Source organism: Neoarius graeffei, chromosome 9 (assembly GCF_027579695.1).
Source record: "Neoarius graeffei isolate fNeoGra1 chromosome 9, fNeoGra1.pri, whole genome shotgun sequence".
In the NCBI taxonomy this organism is placed as follows: domain Eukaryota; kingdom Metazoa; phylum Chordata; class Actinopteri; order Siluriformes; family Ariidae; genus Neoarius; species Neoarius graeffei.
In genome coordinates this window covers 5,267,086-5,283,776 of record NC_083577.1, presented here as the reverse complement: position 1 = coordinate 5,283,776, position 16,691 = coordinate 5,267,086, and the positions used below count along the sequence as shown (strand labels likewise).

General features: G+C 41.4%; 1 protein-coding gene across 1 annotated transcript in view; it reads left to right on the top strand.

Moving 5' to 3' along the window:
• The first annotated feature begins 1,071 nt into the window (after positions 1–1,071).
• Positions 1,072–16,691, top strand: part of cerkl (ceramide kinase-like) — a 229,502-nt gene continuing 213,882 nt past the window's right edge. Inside the window, exon 1 of the mRNA XM_060928581.1 lies at positions 1,072–1,429. Within this exon, the coding sequence (XP_060784564.1) occupies positions 1,072–1,429 (358 nt within the window). The remainder of the gene's footprint in view (positions 1,430–16,691) is intronic.

Here is a 16,691-nt window from a genome sequence, read left to right as displayed (position 1 = left end):
TGACAGAATGCTCCTTCCCAAGTGCAGGACGAGCAGACTTAAAAACTCATTTGTCCCTCACGCCATCAGACTGTACAACTCCTCTCTGGGGGGGAGGAGGGGGAACAGGAGGACAGAGGACAGGAAGGGAAGGAGCAGTAGCCTAGCCTGACAATAAGCAATACCGGACAATGTGCAATATAAAGTGCGATATCTCTCCTACCACCCCCACCTTTTTTTTCTTCTCCCCCCCTTCCCCATATCTTATTATTTTTATATATTTGTATATGTAAATACTTAATTTATCTAGAAGTTTTCTCTATTTATTTTCTAAGATTTCTGCTGGAATCTTAATTTCCCTGAGCAAACCCGACCAAAGGGATCAATAAAGTTTTATCTAATCTAATCTAATCTAATCTAATCTAATCTAATCTAACAAATAATTCTTTGTTTGGAAGTCTAAAATGTTCTTGTAATGTTTTGACTGGATAATGTAGAAATCATAAAATAGAAATCGATAACGAAGTTTGTATGAGGGGAAAAACAACAACAACAACAACAACAACAACAACAACAACAGAGAGCCAAGACTTTTGCACAGTGCTGTGTATTTGCTCATAATTCACTCGGAGTGGTAAACAAGGCTAGTTATATGCTGTTAGGAAAGTTGTCTCAGGTTTAATAATAATAATAATAATAATAATAATAATAATAATAATTGCAATGCACTGCATCACTAATAATAATAATAATAATAATAATAATAATTGCAATGCATTGCATCACTAATAATAATAATAATAATAATAATAATAATAATAATAATAATAATAATTGCAATGCACTGCATCACTAATAATAATAATAATAATAATAATAATAATAATAATAATGTAAGAGCAGGATTGTATGTAGGACGACGAGGAATGAAGGGGAAAAAAGGAATAAAGTGATGTGACTGACTGAAGCGCGTCCCCGTGTCCGTAGCCAGGACTACTTAGCGGGCACGCGCGCTGCAGGAGGGCTCCGGGCATGGCGAGAGCGCGCACGGGCCGCGGGGACGAACACCGAGCCCAGCTGGCGGGGGACAGCATGTCTGAGTCCCCGAGGAGCGCCATACACGCCCGCCATGCTTACTCGGAGAGCCGAGAGGAGCTAAAGGAGGAGACGCGAGCTGTGTTCGAGTCCCCTCCGCTTCCAGGGAAGGGTGCCCGGGCGCAGAGGGAGAACAGGAAGCAGCAGCAGCAGGGAAGTGCGGAACTCCGGGTCCCAGCAGGGTGTGTGCTCCATGCCCCCGAGAGCGACGCGCTTCCAGTTCACGGAGGAAGAAGCGCAAAGTCCGCGGAGCCGATTCTAAGAGGAATCTTTCAGATCGGCAAGAAGAGCCACGACGTGATTCTCACGGACACGCGGATCACGTGGACGCGCATCCAGCCCGAGAGCCCTACAGGTGAGAAGCGTGTTGTTCTGCGGTTACCATGGTTACGCCGTGCCACTTGTTGCATTCAAACACGGGCGTGTGTTTGTTTTTATTTTATTTTATTTATTATCTATTCATTATTTTTGCTCCCCCCCTCCCTTCACACAGTGTTTATGAGATTTATTATCACTGATCATTTTTCTCAATACTTTAGTGACGATGTAGAGGAGACCGGGGATGGTTGTAACAGCATCAGGCTGATGAAGGCCTTTCTGTGTGGGTTTCCTCCAGGTTTCCTCTAAATTGATCTGTGATGACGTGGCGAGGGCGGCACGGTGGTGTAGTGGTTAGCGCTGTCGCTTCACTGCAAGAAGGTCCGGGTTCGAGCCCCGTGGCCGGCGAGGGCCTTTCTGTGCGGAGTTTGCATGTTCTCCCCGTGTCCGTGTGGGTTTCCTCCGGGTGCTCCGGTTTCCCCCACAGTCCAAAGACATGCAGGTTAGGTTAACTGGTGACTCTAAATTGAGCGTAGGTGTGAATGTGAGTGTGAATGGTTGTCTGTGTCTATGTGTCAGCCCTGTGATGACCTGGCGACTTGTCCAGGGTGTACCCCGCCTTTCGCCCGTAGTCAGCTGGGATAGGCTCCAGCTCGCCTGTGACCCTGTAGAAGGATAAAGCGGCTACAGATAATGAGATGAGATGAGATTTCTTGAAATGTTTCAGGTTCCACCAAAACACTACCGGTACCACTAGTTGCAACATGATGAGAAACAGCAGCACCATCAGCTTGGTTTCCCATCGGTTCCGATCCGACTGTTTTTCCGCCTTTATATGAAGGTTCGCGTTTCTGGTTGGTCAGAAGATCTTGATTGATTTTCTATAACAGCAGCTCTGACAGTAGTTCTGAGTGCAGTGATGATAAGTAACAAGTTCCACAGGCACTTCATGCTCCACATAAACGGATTATAAAAAAGGAGGAGATGTTTGTTTAGCAGATTTTGGGGAGGATATTCTCCTGTCAGAATTAAAGCTGCACATTTAAGGTTTCAGACACAAGAAAACCCATCTGAAGCAGTGGGCACTGAGCACAAGCAATAGGCATTGAGCTCACATGCATCCCCAGAGCTGTTAGCGGGTTAGGTGCCTTGCTCAAGGGCACTTCAGCCATGATCCAGAGGAAGGGGAAAGTGCTGTTCATTCACTCAACTCCCTCACATTTTTCCTGTCAGTCCCAGGAATCGAACCGACAACCGTTTGGGCCCAAGGCTGCGTCGGTAAATTTCAGTCCATATCTTCCCCTAGATATAACATTAAACTTCTTTCCTTGCTTGAGTCATTCCTTAATAGATAAAAAAAGCATTAGCATTGGCAAATAGCTGTAGTAACAGAGGAGTAATGCACTTCAGTACATGACATGCTGTTATAGGAAAATAATCAGCATCAGGGTGATAATAACAATCACTTGTCATCGGGCCGCATCACAACACCCTGTCATTGATTATTTTCCTATAAAAATACACCCACATGCATTTCTTTCCTCTTACAGCACATGAATTTGCCAGTGTGAACTATTTTTTCAGTGTTCGTTCCTGTTAGCGCTCATCGCCCGCCATTTCCTCACCATGTACTAGCGAGCTAAATTGTTAGCCTCACTAGAACTACTATTTCTGTATTTTTTAAGTGTTTTGTTCTGTTTGTAAGTTAGGTTTCTCACCAACAAAGACTAATGAGCCATGATTTTTAGAGTTCGAAACTTGCTTTGTGGTTTTGCGCTAGTGCTGTAAGGCTAATGTAGCTAACACTATGAGAAACTCATAGCTAACAGGTTTCACTTTGTACAAATTGCATGCTAAGTCATGACACAAAGTTGTTTAGTATCTCAAACCGAAATGCTTATGTAGCCTGTTATTCTATCCACATTCATTGGATATGAGCAATCGCGTGCTCTGATTGGCTACTCTACTACAAGGCTATCAGCTCATATAACGTGAGTAGAGAACAACAAAATGGCGGAGCGTGTTACTGAAGCAACCGAGGATGAAATAAGAACTCTACTTGCAAACAAACCCCCCTCAAAATACAAAAAAAAAGCAACAAAATATGGAATGAAAGTATTTGATGGTAAGAACGTATTTTTTTAAAAAAGAAAATTCAAGAATTATTATTGTTATTATCACATTTTTCACAAATTGCTCCTGTCATTTCGCCGGTTTGTTTGCATTCTAAGCAGAAATGATTTTGTCGGACGTTTTGAATAAAGTTTTTATTTATTGACTTTGCAACAAAAAAATAAAAACGCTCTGTTACTCAAAATCCAGTGAATGTGGAGAGAATAAAACAGTTATTCCACTCAATCTCCTTGTACATGGATTACAGGCTTTTGTCTAAACCGGGGAACAGGGGCGCTGCTCCCTCTTACTCTCGGTGTGCGCCCTCTTACCGAAATGCCGATTGAACCCCAAGTCACACTTAGGCCATGCACTTATATTGCACAACATGCAATCTTTCTCAAAACGATCTTTTCTCCGTGAAAACACCCCAGCAACACCACGTGACAATGTGTCTGATCATCAAATACGTTATAATTACTCCAAAAATATTCCAATCATAGTAGATACACCGCCAGACGCTGCAAAAACAATCCGAATTGGCGTTTTCCAGACTGAGGCGCCATGTTGTTTACTTGTCGCGGCTGCTCTCGTGAGATTTGACATGGGTTACGTACAAGGTCAGCTGACTTGTAGAGCGAGATTTCTCGAGACTGAATGACCTTTCACCCACCGGCGTGGGAGCTTTTGACAGAAGTAGTTCGCGAGTTGTTTTTGTTGACACTTGGGCATTTAAAGATGTCATCCTGCGGCACGAAGCGGAAGAAAGCCAAAGACTGTCCGGGGCAGAAGATGATTACTTCTTTCTTTTCAATGTTGACAAACAATTTGTTACAATTTCCCTCTCAGATAGCCTCAGAATGTCCCATTGTAGCCTCAATTTTTCAAAGGCTTCACACGGTGGGGGGGACGGACAACCGGCACCATACCTCCCCGGTCGTTTCGCTCCCTCGCCATGGTGAGCACCCTCATACTAAATTTTTCTAGAAAAAACCTGGATTATGCACAACTATCAGCTCGTGTACGACTCGATTTCGTGGAATAACTGTTAAATATCTGACCCCGTATGATACGTTGTTATTTGAGTCACATTGTTCCTCAGGGCAGATTGTGTCAATCCGTCACGTGATGGCATCAGGCTCGGTAGGAGGCGTGGCCTAAAGGTAAAAGGTGAAATTGAATGCGAGCGGATGATATAAGTTCAACTTTGTTTTATGAATTAAAATTTTAACCTTATCTACGATTTTTTGTGATGCTGTATGTACAAATGGTGTTACTGAGCCAATGTCTTTAAGGCTCCAGGTTACTGTGAGTTGTAGTCACAGCAGGCTCGTGACCCACATCTTCTCTAGAGGCACTGCGTCATGACTGACCCTGCACTCTGACCCCGGCTTCCTAACTAGCTGGTATAATGTAAAGAGAACAAGTTCGCTTCATCATTACCTTCTTCATTCAGGGTAAGGAGGTGAAGATTTATCGGTGCATTGCGCACTGTGTTAATCATTACTGGCGTACTGTTGGTTTAGAATGTACATGCTAAGCTGGGCTGAGTTTCCCAAAAGCATCGCAGCACAAAGGTCATTGTTAAATGGTAGAGCAAGCAGCCCAATGAATGCTCTCTCTCTCTCTCTCTCTCTCTCTCTCTCTAAGTTAAGATGCTCTTAGCATTAAGAGGCTTTTGGGAAACCCACCTCTGTTTCGTTAGAAGAAAACAAAGCATGTATTCTGAACAGTGAGGTTCAGGTTACACTGATGCTGATGTTTACAAGAGCCTAGCGTGCATTATTTTGAATATCTGTGCTCAAGTGTAACTCTGGGGTTTGCATGCATCCTCTAATAAATAAATAAAGAAAAGCAGGCACTTTATACTGAATAGTTATTCCACGAAATCGAGTCATACACGAGCTGATAGTCGGCTATAATCCGTGTACGACGAGATTAGGGGTGTTCACACGGCAACTTTTACTCCGGTGTAGCACCGGGGCTGCCCCGGTAGAGCGTTTACACGGTACAAAGTTATAGCGGTGTCGCCCCTGAAAGCTGCTTAAACCGGTGCAAATCTAACCCTGCTCGGGAGGTGGTTTAAGAAATTTACTCCGGAGTAAATGCTAGTTTGCGGGGCAGCACCAATATAAAATGGGACGTCTGAACGCTACAGGGGTAGACTCGCTACGCGTGAGGAGAGTTGATTACATACGGGCATTGCATAATTTACATCCTGGTATTTTGCGCTTCCAAAATGGCGAATATCAACAGCAACAACAGGACTGCGTGTCTTCCAGTGTTGCCAGATTGGGCGGTTTTAAGTGCATTTTGGCGGATTTGAACATATTTTGGGCTGGAAAACGTCAGCAGTATCTGGCAACACTGGTGTCTTCATCCACGTTGTTTTCCTGGCGCTTGGTGATGCCATGACAACCGGGAAAAGGAAGTAGATTTTCACGCATGCGCATATTTCATTTCCGCATTATTACTATCGTATAGCACAATCGCAAAAACTGCCGTGTGAACGCAAGTGGGGCTGCACCGGTGCTAACACGCTTCTCTCTAGTAAGCAGGGTTGTGACGTGTGAACGCGCCACAAAATTTACACCGGTGTAAGATATATCGCAACAAAATACATCGGTGCAGCATCGATGCAAATATGTGCCATGTGAACACCCCTATTGAGTGAGTGGAATAACTGTTTTATTCTCTCCACATTCACTGGATTTTGAGAAACAGAGCATTTTTATTTTTTTGTTGCAAATTCGATAAATAAAAACTTTATTTCCTTTGTGAAAAATGCGATAATAATAATAATTCTTGAAAAAAAATACGTTCTTACCATCAAATACTTTCATTCCATATTTTGTTGCGCTTCTTTTTTTATTTTTTGGGGTTTTTGTTTTTGAGGAGAGTTTTTATTTCATCCTCGGTTGGTTCAGTAATATTCTCCACCATTTTCTTCTTTCTCCTCTTTTTAGGGTTTTTTTTGGCAGTTGGCAAACCAACTTAAAGGTGCATTACCGCCACCAACTGGGCTGGAATGTGGAACAGGAGACATGGGGGGGACTATAGTCTTTTAGCTATTTCTCTTTCTTTTAAATACTTGATAAAGTGATATATCTGACTTGATGCATTTCGCCATTTTGTTTTTCTCTACTCACGGTATATATAAGCTGATATCCTAGTAGTAGAGTAGCCAATCAGAGCGCACGATTGCTCATATCCAGTGAATGTGGATAGAATCTCCGTTCACCAGCACATTATTAAGAACGCCTGTACAGCTGCTTGTTCATGCAAGTATCCAATCAGCCAGCAATGCAGTGCTTTATGCAGATGCAGGTCCAGCTTTTGTTAACGTTCACATCAAACATTAGAATGGAAGGGAAACATGGTGCCAGATGGGCTGGTTTGAATATTTCAGAAATAACATCAGAGGAGAATAGACAGACAGGACGTCTCCGGTAACTCAAGTAACCACTCTTTACAACCATGATGAGCAGAAAAGCATCTCAGAACGCATTGAATCTTGAGGTGGATGAGCTACAATGGCAGAAGATCACTCTTGTCAGCTAAGAACAGGAATATGAGGCTATAGATGACACCGGAACACAGAAACCTGACAGTTCAGGGCTCAACATTAACTCTTTAATCCACTCATCCAGCCCACAAGCAGAAAGATTTTTCACTTGTCCTGATCATAACGTTTTTATTCCTGTGTAGAAATTAGCAAAGTTTATCAGGAAGCAGGTATAGTTGTGATCATCATTATGCTTTAATAATTTATAATTTTTCAATAAAACTCAAACGGTAACTGTAACAATAAACAAAAACTATCCAGAGTCCCATTATGGTGTGTGTGTGTGTGTGTGTGTGTGTGTGTGTGTGTGTGTGTGTGTGTTCTAACCCATTACCTGATCTGCAGGTTTAAGAGTCAAACTCACCCAAATTCAAAGCTTCTGGAGGAAATAAAGTTAAACCTTGATTAATCCAGTAAAACTCGAAGTATAAATTAATTTAAAGAAAACGAGTTGGACATGATAAGGGGGACAGAATCGCGCTGTGAATGAAAACACAGTAAAATTCCCACAAAATATTTTACAACATTTGTGATGGTTAACGTGACCCATACTAAAGAAAAATTCAACCAGTGTCCGAATGAAATGAAGATTCACCACAGATTTATTTTATCGAGGTATTTGATCGCCATTTCTCTGATTTCAATGAAAGTCTAATCATCTGTAATTTGATATTATGACATGGTTATTTTTACACACACACACACACACACACACACACACACACACACACACACACACACACTGCTGTACACGGCTTACCCGGAATTTTGTAAACAATAAGATATTACAGCTGGATCACTGAGGGGATTGGACTCGTTTTGTTGGAACTTTATTAATGTAACTCGTGAATAATTACTATAAAAATTGTGATTTTCAACAAATATTCAACTCGTCCTGTCAGACAGGCAGATGCGGATTTGTCTTGTCCGGATCAAACATTTGGTTGTCCCGGACAGTCGGACTACCGTTAATGTCGAGCCCTGAAGTTAAAGATTGGAAAAAATACTTGCAAAGTATGTACACTACCATTCAAAAGTTTGGGGTCACTTTGAAATGTCCTTATTTTTGAAAGAAAAGCACTGTTCTTTTCAATGAAGATCACTTTCAACTAATCAGAAATCCACTCTATACATTGCTAATGTGGTAAATGACTATTCTAGCTGCAAATGTCTGGTTTTTGGTGCAATATCTCCATAGGTGTATAGAGGCCCATTTCCAGCAACTCTCACTCCAGTGTTCTAATGGTACAATGTGTTTGCTCATTGCCTCAGAAGGCTAATGGATGATTAGAAAACCCTTGTACAATCATGTTAGCACAGCTGAAAACAGTTGAGCTCTTTAGAGAAGCTATAAAACTGACCTTCCTTTGAGCAGATTGAGTTTCTGGAGCATCACATTTGTGGGGTTGATTAAATGCCCAAAATGGACAGAAAAATGTCTCGACTATATTTTCTATTCATTTTACAACTTATGGTGGGAAATAAAAGTGTGACTTTTCATGGAAAACACAAAATTGTCTGGGTGACCCCAAACTTTTGAACGGTAGTGTATATACTGACGTGAGATGCTTTCCAAGTCAGTATGCATTTAAATAGCATATCTATAACTTAGGATGTGCACATTAACACACTTTTGGTTTCTGAAGTTATATATTGTAACATTTCAGTACGATGGTGTATATGGTGATTGGCGATATAGGATTGATGAAACAGGCTGGTTGGGGGGGGGGCAGAGCGGGAAGTCAGTGCTGCCAAGAAGTCATGTGTGACAGATGTGCTGGTAATAGATTCCGGCCGATTGTTGTGGCCACCTAAAGTAGAGCATCTGTCAGTCTTGTGGACATTTAGCAAATGTCCAAGTAAATGATACTCAAAGCGACCATCTGCATGACTGCACTGAGCACACAAACATATGATTCTTTTCACAGGGCTCAGATTAGTGTCATTCACAACAGGGTTCGGTCATGTTTTGGAGCCGTTTTATATTTCTGGACTGATTTGACAAATTTGGTTCAGAGTAGTTTTGTAATTAGCCTTGGTGTTTAAAAAAAAAAAAAACGGTGTAAGTCGAAGAGTACGTGGGAGTTCATCATTAACAGCGTGAGATATCCGAGTTAATATTAGTATTAAGAGCTATTCATGTTTTATGAGAATTGTGGTCAGACAAAATATGTATAGCAGAGAGTGTTAAGTCAAGTTTATTAGTATCGCGCTTTTAACAACAGACATCGTCGCAAAGCAGCTTTACAGAAAATTAATGACTTTAAACAGTCAATAATCACTCCGAGGTCTTTTACTGCTGCACGTGAAGAAACAGAAAGGCCATCCAGAGTTACTGTGGAATCAGAAAACTTACTTCTAGCTGCATGTGGTCCGAGTACAAGTAATTAATAAGCATCCAGTGTCTAATGTCCTTCACACATTCCTCAATTCTATTAAGCTGGTGTGTCTCATCAGGTTTTGCAGAAACATACAACTGTGTGTCATCAGCATAACAGTGGAAACTAATTTACGAATAATATGTTTACGAATAATATCACCCAGAGGGAACATATATAAAGAAAAAAGCAGTGGACCCAAGACAGAACCTTGTGGAACACCAAACTTTACCTCAGTACGTCTAGAAAAATCGCCCTTTACATCAAACAGACAGCGATCAGTTAAATAAGGGCAGAGTCAGGAGAGGGCCGTTCCCTTAACTCCCAGAACGTTTTCTAGTCTTTCCAGAAGAATGGAATGATCAGTGGTGTCAAAGGCTGCATTAAAGTGCATATCACAGGTAAATTCAGGAGCAAGATCAATGTAATTCTCCTATTTTATATTAAACTTTGGTCAAATATCTGTCATATTTTGCATTTTGTGCAATTTTTTTTTACCTTGCGCAATACCAGAAAAATTCAGTTGACATCAAGCCATTTGAGGTGAATTGGTCCGCCTCTGAAAAAACTTGGCATTTGGATTTCCCGGGAAACATTGATTTTCGTGACGTCGCGTGCGGGACGCCTCCTTCTGAATCCTACGTCAGCGCTGGTTTGTTTATGAGAAAACGACCTGGTGGTTTTCTGCAAATTTCTTCAACGTTATCGCGTAATTATTAAAATGGTTAACAGATGTATCGTAGGAGGGTGTAGCAACACCAATCTTGATGGGATTAGTACTCATCGTTTTCCAAAAGACCGGATAGTGAGAGAGAAATGGGAGCGCTTGGTCTACACAGGCTGTGCACTGAAACAGTGCAAAGCTCGCGCAGCCTGCTGGCGCTTCCGCAGGTGACGTCACGAATCTGGCTCCAGACTCCCTTGGGATTTTTCCAGACGCGTTTTGTTATTTTATTTTTTTCTGCTGTAGACAGATGGCCTTGTGCGAAATTACCCTTCTGGATGAGTGTGTAAAGGGACATACTTTCATATTAAAAAAAAAAATTGGTCCAGAATATGCACTTTAAAGTCAAGCAACACGAGCAGCGAGACACAGCCCTGATCAGACGCTAACAGTAAGTCATTTACTGCTTTAACCAGAGCTGTCTCTGTGCTGTGATGAGGTTTAAATCCTGATTGATACATTTCATGGATGTTATTCCTGTGTACATATGAGCATAACCGCTGTCTAAATTCATTCATCTTCTAGTCTCAAGTATATATAATACATTCTGAATTATTGTTCAGGGCTCGAAATTCTTTTTTTTTTTTTCCACCAGCCAGCCGGACTCGTTCCCTTCCATAGTAACTCGCCAAACAGAAAATCAACTCGCCAAAATTTGTTCATGTATGAATTTTACTTCTGTCAAAAATAACGCAAAAGAGAGTCGTTACCATTGTTCATGACTAATGTGCGTTTATTTCAAGACCCGAGTATTTTGATACTGTTGTTAAATACATAAATGAGAACAACACAGAGCACCATAATATAATATCAACAAATAATAATATATTGGAAAACTTGGTGTATGAGTATTGAAAACAAATAGACTTACTATCATGACTATAGCACCCAAAATATGTCCAACATGCTTTCTGTATTTAACCATTTATGAGAGAGAAAGCATTCAGAGCTTCATATTGACTCGGAATCAACTTGAAAAAAATTAATTATTCCATAAAAATCGTATCGCAGCCGAGGCCTACCCTGCTCCCACATTTGCTTATAAGTCCTTTGTCGTTTCTCCTCTTCAGACCGAGGTCGCTTTGTCCCCGTCTCTGGTGGTTTCTGTACACCTTTCAGAAAATTCCACATCGCAACGTAGCTTTGACAGATGTAGATGTAAACAACAACAAAAACACGTGTTTAAATGGGTAATAATGTGGCCACATCTATTGAATTTGCTAACGTGATGTGGCAGCGGGGGCGTGGCCAAGTGGCAGTCTGTGAATGGAGGGCGGAGTCAGGGAAGGTAAGTGGTGGAATCATTGCACCTGATGGGGATTAGCCTGTGTTTGTGTGTCTTCCCCAGTGACCACGCCCTTTAAAAGGAGAGGAGAGCAGAGAAAGGGAGCTCTCTCCCTCTCCCCAACCAGAACACGAGTGTGTGTGTGTGTGTGTGTGTGTGTGTGTGTGTGTGTGCACGCGCGGCTGGGAAGTGATAAAAGGCTGAAAAGCTAGCAATAAATAGTTCATTGAGAACTCAGTTCTGGCCTGCCGTGCTTCTGTGCTCCACCCACCTGGTCCAATACTACACGTGATTACCGCGATATTCAGCGAGATGCGTTATATGCATGCGCAGGAGTGATAAAAGCGACAGCCTGACTCGTACACGATATGATTCGGAATTCTTCGGTATTTTCCGTCCTGCCGATAAACACATCGATTAACACAGACACGACACGCGCTTAATATGTGGCGGCTTTAGTTGACGGTGTGTCTGAATCTTCGCTTCATAGATATTATTTATTTTCAACTAGCCAGCCGGGCTAGCTAGTGACAGGAATTACCCGCCAAATGACAAATTAAGTCGCCTCGGGCGACCGGGCCACCGCAAATTTCGAGCCCTGATTGTTGTACAGCAGCAGTGTTTCGGCAGATAAAGTACCCCTACTGGAGTTATATTTTTGCTAGGGCTGTCAATCGATGAAAATATCTAATCGCAATTAATCGCATTATTGTCCTTAGTTAACTCACAATCACAAATTAATCACATTTTAAAAAATCTCTTCTAAATGTATCTTAAAGGGATGTTTTTCGCTGTTTTGGGGAGTGCGAGTGGACAAATAGGCTTGCTTTATGCAAATGGACATAGCAGAAATGATTTTCGTGTGCATTTTATTCCCCCACTGCATTTAAAAAATAAAGCAGCGTTAACTTTATAATTTTGAGGGTTTCACAAAATTCAGTGTGAACAAAATAATACAGCATTTTCCTCTCGTTCTGTCCTTAACTTCCAGCCTCAAACTATACAGTAAACTAAACTAAACACACTCGGTGATGTGGACTCTGGACAACAGGAGTGGCGATCTTGAAATAAAGAAAATAAAAATACAAAACCCCAAAATAAATACATTTTGTTAAGCCGGACAGCTCATCGAGATGGTTTCCAGTGAAATGCAATAAATCAGTGGTAAATATACAGAACATTCACGAGCAAAAACTGCATTTATCAACACTTTTTTACATAAATCACAAATTTCTCAGAATAAAACAAGCTCACTCTCCAGTGCTGACACACACACACACACACACACACACACCTGGACCTTAATACATCATCTTTTCTCCCCTCTGAACCATCAAAAGCAATAAAAAAGTGTGTATTTTTTATATAAACAGTCAGAATGCAACAATATAAGTTGATTCTGTACATAAGTGCACTTTATCACGATTTACGCTGACTAGCTACTCACTACATCACTCACTCGCTTGCATTACATCACTTCCTGATTTCCCAAACTACGTGGGAGGGGGCACAGAACATGCATGCGTTAATCGTGCGTCAAAAAAATTAGTGGCGTTCAAAGGAATTTGCGTTAACGCGTAATTATCACATTAACTTCGACCGCCCTAATTTTTACAGAAGAATATTTTCACTCAGCAGTCTGGAATAATGTGGTTGAAATCAGTGTTTTCTTAGCAGCTCTTAGTGTTCATCTAATGGGATTAGATCTCTGTTAAGAATCAGATAAAATTCCCATTAGGATTTGTTGCTCTCATAAACCTTTTCCACCAAATCAGTTCCAGGGCTGGTTCGGGGCCAGTGCTGGTGCTGGTTCACAACTCGTTCAACTTGCGAGCCAGCTGAGAACCAGTTTGCTTTTCCATAGCTCGCGGTGCTAAAGGAAGCCACATCATTACGTCGCTGTATACGTCAGTTACGTCGCTACGTTCGCATAAACCTTGGCGCGAATATTGAAGCAAAAATAACACGGAAGAAGCAGCAGCAACAACAACAACAATAATAATAATGGATGACTTCGCGTTTGTACAGCTGCTGCTTCTCGTCGCTTAAAAATGGCGATCTTTCGCGGTCTTGTTTTTGTTGTTGGTCTTAACAACTCCGCCCCACCCCCCCACCCCCGCTGACGTAAGCGGTTCTTTCCTCTGGCCCAGCAGAGAGTTGGTGCTAGCCTGGAACCGGTTTTTCTGGCCCCAGAGCCAGTTCTTTGTCAGTGGAAACAGAAAACCCGGTTCCAAACTAAGCACTGGCCCCGAACCAGCCCTGGAACTGCTTTGGTGGAAAAGGGGCATCAGTAATGTTCAGATTTCTGTCTGGTCTTAAATCCAATCTGAATGACTTACTTGGACTTACTTGTTCCCTTCACAGTCTCTGAGAATTATGAATATTAAACATGTTGAATATTTCTGACTTGGTATCCCGTAGTACGTGAGACTCCAACTGTCTCCGATATAAAATTAAATAAGCAAGAAATGTGGCTTTAATACTAACAGTTAATAAAAATGAAGACGTTTATGAAACTAATAAAATCTAAAATCTACCGACTACCAAAATTCATGTGCTGTCTATAAGATGAGTCGCCTGACCTGAACAAAGTCAGAACCCATCAGTAGTTACAGACATGGCAGCTAGCCTGCAGCAGACGTTTATCGAGGACTTTCGCATGACGTCATCGTAACTGCGGATTTGTTTACGTGGCCATATTGCCGGGCAAGCTTTGTGTTGGACAACGACCGGCACGACTGGACACGAGCGATTGTAAGCCAAATTCAGTAAACATTTACAGATAAACTTGTAGAAGTTACATCTAAAAGAACAAAGCCAGAGACCTGTAGTGCTTCTGGATGTAATAACAGACGTGGAGATAAACCTGGTTTAACTTTTCACCCAGAAAGACGAGGAAAATGGTGAGCTGCAGTTAAACAGGAAGACGGGATGATAAAACCATTCCTGTGTGTGTGTGGAGAACATTTTATATCAGGTTAGTGTGAAAGCTCTGTGCAATGTTAAAATGTAGACCTGGATGTGGGCTTTGGTTTGGACACGATATATTTTATTAGACCTAATGCTTGGCTCGACGAGCAGCATGTTTGTTATGTGCTGATAATGTAGACAAGGATCAACACCATAAAATATGCTAGCTCTAGGCCCTGGCTTGTTTATTGCTGTTAGAAGTCCACGTTTGAGCTTACCTTTGTCATAATAAGGTATTTTTCTTTATCGGGAATTTCACACAACATTCCGGGATGCACGAAACCTGCCTCGGAATATCGGTAGGCGTCTGTACTTTTATCTGCCTTTAGCATCGTCGGTGTATTTAGAAATCCCAAATACTAAATAGTTCAGGATGTCGTAGTGTCCCAAATCCGGTAGCTGGTTTGCCGAATACTTTTCAAGTAGAATAAATACATTTGTGGGTAAATTAAGAAGAAGACGCCTTTATTTTTGTCACGTGTAAACTCAAGCGCACACACCCACGGAGAGAAAGAGAGAGAGAGAGAGAGAGAGAGAGAGAGAGTGAGAACGCAGTGTGCAGAATAAATAGTAAATTATACATTTGTGGGTAAATTATATGGATCTGTGATGCCTGCATGTTTCAGCTTTTGGCTGTAACGTGATCCATGATATAAAATAAATGTTTAATCATTTCAGAGAGATTGTACTGACTGCAGTCGTCTCGATTTTTATAATTAACTCTCCTGGCTGTTTCTTTGTTTGCCTGGCAATATGACAGACGCTGCGTAAAAAAAACAAAAATCTCTGACATCAGTGAAAATCCTCTACAGGGGCACGACTGACATTTTAATTCCGTTTGAACTCGCAGGTTATCTGCACGTTTCAATGATTTGGACCCGTGTGATCAGACAGCCAGAGAAAGCGCTTCCTGTTTCGATTTCAGAGCTCAGAGAGGAAATACAACGCACACGCCACGGCTAATCGGCCATTCACAAACCTCTTCATATCGCAATCGGTCACGATGTTGCGTTTTTTCTGCACACGCATCGAAGTCTGATCCTAGATAGATAGATACAGGGAATGAAAGAGAAATAGAAAAGCGGTTTGGCCCACTTAAGCTCAGCAGCCAGTACTTTCTTAATCAGTGATCCAAGCTAATGTTATTAAGCCAGCACTCTCATTACACAGAAAGCATCCATCTAATAACCCCCTATGGCCTTTACCAAATGCTCTCGTGAAACTGCCAGAAAATGGCAGCACGATGCCGAGATGCTGCGCTTCTCCATCTTCTCTATCTCCTCCATCTATTTGACACTCGTACCAGTCTTTTCTTGCCTGGAGGACTGAAGATTTAAGCTCCGTACATCCTTGAGCTCCGAACACACTGAAGAGTGTTTGTATTTTATTATATACCTCAAGTGTCATGTAAATGAGATGAGATCATATGAGCTGACTGTGTTGTCGCGAGTCGTGCTCCAGTTTCAAACAAAACAAAGCGGATGTTTCAAATAGGCCTCGCTTCTTCTGTCATAATTTTTATTTTTTTTAATGTTCAGTATTTGACACCAATGCAGCAGTGATGCCACTTGATTTATAAAATGGCTGGATCTTTTTGAAGAAATCCAGTGGAAAGAAACAAAGGTGCAGAATTTCCCCCTTATTTCAAATGCAGTCAAACAATCAAGACGTGTTTAGCGAGTGATTTTGACACTACAGCTACGAGACTAATGTAACAAAGTTATTTCTGTCAGATTTGTTCCCCATAAATACACACCATAAACCTTGCTAGGATGTATATTCTTGCTTCAAATGTTAATATTAAGGTTTACAGTAAATGCGTGGTTTATTCACATCGATATAAATCTTCCTTCTTAGTCAAGACGGTCCGAGGTATGATTTCTTTTCTCGTACAGATAGCGATGAGTATCAGTTACGACCAATATTCGATTCTTACCTGATATTCCTTTCTTTAAAAACCAACAAGCTTTAAAAGTAGTTTTTAGCTGAAACACTTAAAATGCACATATACCGTACATACACTACCGTTCAAAAGTTTGGGGTCCCTTTGAAATGTCCTTATTTTTGAAAGAAAAGCACTGTTCTTTTCAATGAAGATGACTTTAAACTAATCAGAAATCCACTCTATACATTGCTAATGTGGTAAATGACTATTCTAGCTGCAAATGTCTGGTTTTTGGTGCAATATCTCCATAGGTGTATAGAGGCCCATTTCCAGCAACTCTCACTCCAGTGTTCTAATGGTACAATGTGTTTGCTCATTGC